The sequence below is a fragment of the Podarcis erhardii genome (assembly GCF_964252035.2).
Source record: "Podarcis erhardii genome assembly, chromosome: 2".
NCBI lineage: Eukaryota > Metazoa > Chordata > Lepidosauria > Squamata > Lacertidae > Podarcis > Podarcis erhardii.
In genome coordinates, this window is record NC_138498.1 from 103,336,173 (window position 1) to 103,343,042 (window position 6,870).

The following is a 6,870-nucleotide window of genomic DNA, read 5'->3' on the forward strand; positions in this document are numbered from 1 at the left end:
TTGCAGCAATGGTACACCAGCACCATGAACATGGTTTGCACCTGGCTGACAGACCGCATGGACCTTCAGCTCCACATCTATCAACTGAAAACCCTTATCAGGATAGTGAAGGTGAGCATGTTTTATTACTTCCAGGCTGTTTTGTTTCTTGGAGGAAAGAGGTTCCGTGCATGAAAGAAATCAATGGACATGAAATTGAAATCAATGGACATGACTAACTTCGGTTCATCCGTGTAGCAGCACATCTGCTCTGAGTTTAAGAATTTAGTCGGATCCAACCCATCCTTAGGTAAACATTGCTGTACTGTCTTGTTTTTCATCTTTGTTGTAGAGCTCTAGTTAAGTGCACAGGTGTGGCTCTGATGTTATCTTTGGTGGCATGAAATGAGCTGTTGCGTGGTGCATTCCTGCGCCACTAGGAGGCATCAGAAGCATGACCACACTTTGGGGGAACCCATATAGCACAGGGACAGGGGACCCATGGTCCTACAGAAGTTGCTGGACTACAGTGTCTGTCATTCCTGTCATTGGGACCGATGGGAGTTGGAGTCTACCAACAGACAGAGGGCCACAAGTTCCCCATTCCTGCTGCAGCAGCTTCTCAGACCAGCATTGCTCCAGTTCCTGGAGAGAGTGCAACAGTGGCATAAGGTGGCTGCATGAGATGGGCTGCTTGTCATGTGATCATACACATCCGACGACGCTAAATTATGCAGGAAGGAGTCGTACTGCACCCGTTCCCACACCACTAATTATAAAATCAGAAGGGGCCCCAGGCATGTAATACAATAGGGGTGTGATAACACTTGAAAAAAGAAGCATATGGGTACAATGCCATGCAGGATAGTGTCTGGGTGAATCACCGCCTATGTGGGTTTTGCTGATTTTCAATATGCCACTGCAATCCCTCAACCAAAACAGTTCCATTTTTCAAGTGGTTGGCGTATCACTATTGCAGGGTATAAATCTAGCCTTGTTCCATTTCCTCAGATAGAAAATTGAGGCTGAAAGGTATTGACCTCCTCAAGACCACCAAGAAAGTCCATGGGTGAATCTAGGCCCAACTCCACTTAGCTACTGAATTCTACTGGCAAAAGCAGATTCAGGAGGACATGTTGTGGGCACATATCCAACGTCACTTTTTTCAAGATATTAAAGATTTATCCTACAGCATTTCCCTGTATCAGCCTTGCCCAACCTGGTGCGATCCAGACTCCAACTCCCCTCAGCCCCAGCCAGCATGGCCAATGGTCAGGGTTGAAGGGCACTAGGTTGGGGAAAACTGACCTATATGTTGGAGAGATGCCTTCTGCCTCCTGCTTGCTTTATCAAGTGGTACCAGTTCCCCATCCATCACAAATGTCATTTCTAACAGCTTGTCTCCTTGCATGATAGGTCATATCTTTCCCTCCACCAAGGCCCAATGGCACCATGGGCATGACAAAGTTCAACAGAATCTCAGGTTAACAACCCCACACCTGGTGACCTGAAGGAGAAACATTTGGTGTCTTGCCTATTGGGGGTGGTGGGGGATATTGAATTGGAGCTTTTCAGGGGTGCAATAAAACCTTAATGGTCAGAATGCCTGGGACATTTAAAAAAGACCAATAACCATAGGTCCACAATTGCCTCCTCCCACTATGGTCTCATTTGGTTTTCACAACCATTTCAAGTACATAGCTGAATCCCACAATCACATCGCTTCCCAGGAAAGAAATTTGATAAACGTTAGACTAGTGGGGTAGAATAAAGGCAGGATTTGCATTGTACCATCGTAAGTTCAAATGTAGCAATATTGGGGTGATAAACAATGGTTTGTCACTGAGAATGAGTAATATGCCTGCATGTTCCCTCCTCACCCATCCTCTCTTCTCAAACATCTAGCTTTGGCACTTCTAGCTTGTTTGAACCATAGTTTCCTGGGACAGCCAAAGAGGGGAATGGCTGTTTAATCACTGCCTACAAAGAAGTATATGAAACCACAGTTAATTTTGATGTCATGAACACTGAAACATGATGAACTAGCATAAAAGTACCAGGCCGGGTGCATGAGGGCAGGGGGGAAGGGGTTGCACAGGTGCACAGTTAATTCTTGGACAGACAAGCCATGATTTATCAGCCATCATTTGCAGTTGTTGTTTTTTAAATTGACATATGTTTGATTACACCCATTATTATTTTTTCCCTTTGGATGTTCACATTTGCAAAATTCGTTGGCTAAATTGTTACCACTGACTTCACTTTTAGTTTCTGTGCAATTGCTATTGTAAATACAAATCTGAATTATGCATATAGGTAATTGAAATTATTTCTCTTACAATAGGTGTTTACAGCCTTTTAAAAAGGACTGCAAAGAGATAATAAGATATCCCTGTGTGTGTGTGTGTGTGTGTGTGTGTGTGTGTGTGTGTACTGGACACATGATAATTATTTCAGTGTGAAATCTCAGTGGCTTACATGAAATAATAAGATCACAGGGGGAGGTAAATACATATTTGATCATTTTTGGTTCTATGTGGTTCTGTTTCATTGAAGAGCGCTAAAATAGTAGAATTGTATACTCTGAAAATCAAGGCATGAATAAATTACTAAAACGCTTTTAATGTTCATAAATAAGAGCGATAGGTATCAGCACATTATTATTATGTGTTAGTTTGAGGGGCGCCAAAAAGCACTCAAGGTGTCTTGTGTGCTGTTACAGCTATGCAGTTGCTCAAAAAAATAAAAATAAAAAATAACATTTTCTCTAGGCATGCTTGCTATCCAACAAAACACCTTTAAACTGTTTCATGGTGTTAAATAGCATGTGAATTTTACTAATACTTGCATTTTTAAGTTGCAATTGTGTTCTGTAAAAACAAAGGGACTCTAAACCTAGTCAAATACAAATAATAACTATTTGTGGACAGTGCAGTTTTTCCAACTTATCTATTCTGTAAACAATCTACCCTCCACTTGCATGGGCAGAATTGTCTTGCAAGGGACAAGTGCAGGGTTGTCAAACCCTCTCTTTTCTCATAGTGTGGGGAGTTGATCCTTAATTTCCCCACCACCACCATCACCAATTCTCCCTAATAAATGGTGGTTTTAGCATGCTTTTCCCCAACCAGGCTTCTCCAAATATAGAAGTAAGCCCAGCTAGGGGGCAAATGGCTGGGTGAGCATTTGGACAGGTGGTTTTGTAGACATAGGAAAAGCTAAGCAGCCTGACTTCCATCCGCTAAGGATGTATGTTCACATTAGCAGCAAGGTTCTTTCCTCATTGCTGCATTTCAAGCTGCATTTGCCTGGTGTTGCTCGCATCAGAGAAGGGGCAAAGATGTATTCACCCAACACACATGACTTTTTTGGTTTCCCTGCTGAAACCACTCCAGAACTCCTATTCACCTGACAGATGCACAACAGCTAAAGTTTCTAGTTGTACGGAAGCTGGTTTGAAGGGGTGGTGGCCACAGACAAGAGTCTCCTCCCCATCACGCAGCCCGTTGGTATTAGTGACTTATGTTTAAGGCTGTACGGAAACATGCAAGTTGAGTCACTAACAGAGGTTATGGAGATAGCAGAAAATGCAATGAAGCAACGGCACTTGGCTTTACCAATAAAAATGAGCCACATCCTGATTCCACAGAGAACAACCAGATGATAAATGATGGGCAGCATGCAAGTCATTTCTGGCCCAATGCAGCGGCTGAGGGTTTGAGCATGTAGCGCTGATCAGATTGTCAACAATAGTGCCATACTGGGGGGGGGGGCAGCAAAAGACTGGATTTATTTCCCACACACGCACATCAGATAATTAACACTAAGAATTTAAGGAGAGTCCTGCTGGATCCAGCAAAAGGCCCTTTTCATCCAGGATCCATTTCTAACAGTGGCCAACCAGATGCCTACACACACACACACACACACACACACACACACACACACACACCTCTGTAAGCAGGTCAAACCAACTATAACAGACTACCAGGCTAGGATACCCACAGTTGGATAGGGATATCCTGTACAATTACTGTCTTATTACCGGGTTGAATGTGTCGTAATAGTAATCAATCTGTGTGTGGTGTTGGCAGTACCAACTTGGACATCCGCTGAGTTATAAAGAACCAAACTTGGCCTCTTGGGTCAGTGCCGGCTGATATTCAGAAGGCCAATGCTAGTATAAGCCTCGCAGTGTTTACCATTTGCTTCAGCAGCCCAGCTTCAGGGTAAGTGGGTTGAGAATTATGGCCAAAGAATACCACAGGTATAAACATTCTCTAAAAGCGGGGGGTGGGAGAGAGAGAACTGACTTGGAACAGATTTGATGATATGAACCCTACTTTGTCCTGTTTGTGATTTATTTTCTCTACTCCTCTTCTCCACAACGTGACCCCTCCCCTTCCTAGAAAACATACAGAGATTTCCGATTGCAAGGAGTCCTGGATTCCACCTTGAATAGCAAAACCTATGACACCGTGCGAAACCGTCTGACTGTAGAAGAAGCCACAGCCTCAGTAAGCGAAGGCGGAGGGCTTCAGGGAATCACCATGAAAGACAGTGATGAAGAAGATGAAGAGGACGATTAACTCTCCAGATCTAGAAGCCCCCAACTTGGATGTAGCCTGGAAACCAGTGCATGTAATCTAGTCTGTTATTCAGTTTAGCCACATTAGGAAATTTTCTGTCTGCTCTAAATGCCCATGGAAAGTCTACCAATACAATTGCCATTTTAGCTGTGTGGTACTTAAGATTTAGCACCTCTGTTTCGATCCATTGAGTTTCCTGATTTCATATCTATATGTTCATAAGCAATATGGAACACCGTTGTTTAAAACTGTTAATGGAAAAAAAACTGCATAGAAAACATGCTAGGTGTGTCCCTGTTATAACTAAAGTATAAATGATGCTTCATTAATGTACTATATATACATTGACGGTAAATTGTTGTGAAGACAAGTGAAACAAGTACTTTCATATCTTTGTTTCTCTCCTGTGGATGCCGATTGCTTCGAAACAGAGTGAGGCTACTACAAATGACACCTCTTTTGTACATTTGGGGGCGGTGGGGGGGGTTAGGAAATGCATAAACTGGAAGTTGGAATTATTCCCGTTTAATAGACCCAAGCACTTTCCCTCCAAATATATACAGCTAACTTTGTAGAAGTGACATACCAATGGAATATAATAGTCATCCATATTGCCACAACGGGTTGACCTTCATCACCTTGTCCACATCACCTGATTCAGAGCAGTTGTTTTATGTCCGCGTCTTTCCCCCCCTCTAAATGTTACACTTTTGTTCAGAGTTCCGATAACTGTGTTTGTAAAAAGGACAACTTTAATTACAATCTTAGACTATACAGATGTGTTTATAATAACGAGGATAATAATAATAACTTATAATGATAATAATAATAATGACAATATACGAAGATTTCTTTTGGTAGATTGTAACCATAATTTAAATCTCCTTTTGTTTTCACAATGGTTTTTATATCTTGTCATGTACATTGCATTTGGACCAGTAACTTGCATGTCCTTGGGTTCCCCCTTTCCCTTCCAGAAGCTTTTATTTTCTGTGTAAAATAGTGGATCCATCTTGCTTTTTTGCCTTATACAAGCCAACAGTTGTAACAGTGTGAGGACTGTGGCTTCTCAATAAATAATTATTCAGATGTCCTAAGAATAAACGCTGGAGTCTTTTTATGTCTGCCTTAGGAAGAGAAAGCAAAAGATGAGCTAACATTAAAAAACAACAACCAAATGTAAGAGCCCTAGAATAAAGGAATTTTCTTTTCACGTGGATGGGTTTGGGTTGTTTTATTTAAGTTGGAGGGACTTGTTTCCTGACTTACAGAAGCCAGAGTTGTAGAAGCACGCTTCCCTGAAAGGAAGTCTTTCTTACTTTCAAGTAAACCTGGATAGGAGCAGACAGCAAGATGGATAGGATGCACCAACTTTCAGTTTTCGTCATGGTGAGCCTTGCTAAGTTAACAAAGAAACAATGCAGGCATTTGATTATTTCAAGATGTTTATTTGTTTGTAACTCTTCCTCCCAAAGGAAGTCCAGTGCAGCAAACAAAAAAGTAGTAAAACAACGATTATCATGAAACAAAAACATGTTTAAAACATGAAGAACTTTTGAAAACAGTTGCTTAATCTCACAGCTGGTATTTTCAAGGTTGCTAGGTATAGGTATAGTATCTTTCAGCCATCAAATGCCTAGGCAAACAGGAATGTTTTCAAATTCCTACTGAATGCTAATAATGATGGAAACAGGGGCAGCTCACCAGGGAGGATGTTCTGCAAAGGGAAGGCCACTCCCAAGAAGGCCCTGTCACAGGTCAGTGCCAACTGGGCAACACCCAGCAGCAACAACACCAACAGAGTCTCCCCTGCCAATTGTAGGGCCCAATATGGTCAATACTGGGGGAGGTGCTCTTTTACGTGCTTTGCCCTCTTCACCTATCAGAGCACCAACAGCAGAGAACCAACAGCTTCTAGAACTGAGGAGGCCTCTGGGCTCAGATAGTCTGCTCCACCTACAGAGGAGATCTTCAAAATCCTATGCTCCCTACTTGCATCAAAATGAATAGGGTTCCAAGGGATCAGGGGGGAATTATGGTGGGCCAACACTACAATTTGGTTTCAATTGAGCTAATTTGGTTTTCTTGAAAAATGGAACTACCTTTTGTTTTCATCATATAACATTGTTACAGGTAGAGTCTGGGCTATGATTTATTTTTATTTTGTATTTTTATCTGACAGTCAGAGGAGGTGGTGAGAGATAAGGGCCACAAACTTACATTGTTAGATGTGGTTAAGCCTACTGATTCCAGCACTAGGAAAATGACTGAAAACCACTCCTCCTGCATTGAGAGATACCAA

The 6,870-nt window shown here is 42.1% G+C and overlaps 1 protein-coding gene across 12 annotated transcripts in view; it reads left to right on the forward strand.

Annotated features, from left to right (window-relative positions):
- Window positions 1-5,672, forward strand: part of CADPS (calcium dependent secretion activator) — a 336,635-nt gene extending 330,963 nt beyond the window's left edge. For all 12 annotated transcript variants that reach the window (XM_081852319.1, XM_081852323.1, XM_081852328.1 and 9 more), the window contains 2 exons: window positions 7-111; window positions 4,389-5,672. In XM_081852319.1, the coding sequence (XP_081708445.1) occupies window positions 7-111; window positions 4,389-4,568 (285 nt within the window). In that variant the 3' untranslated portion in view covers window positions 4,569-5,672. The remainder of the gene's footprint in view (window positions 1-6; window positions 112-4,388) is intronic.
- The last annotated feature ends 1,198 nt before the right edge of the window (window positions 5,673-6,870 follow it).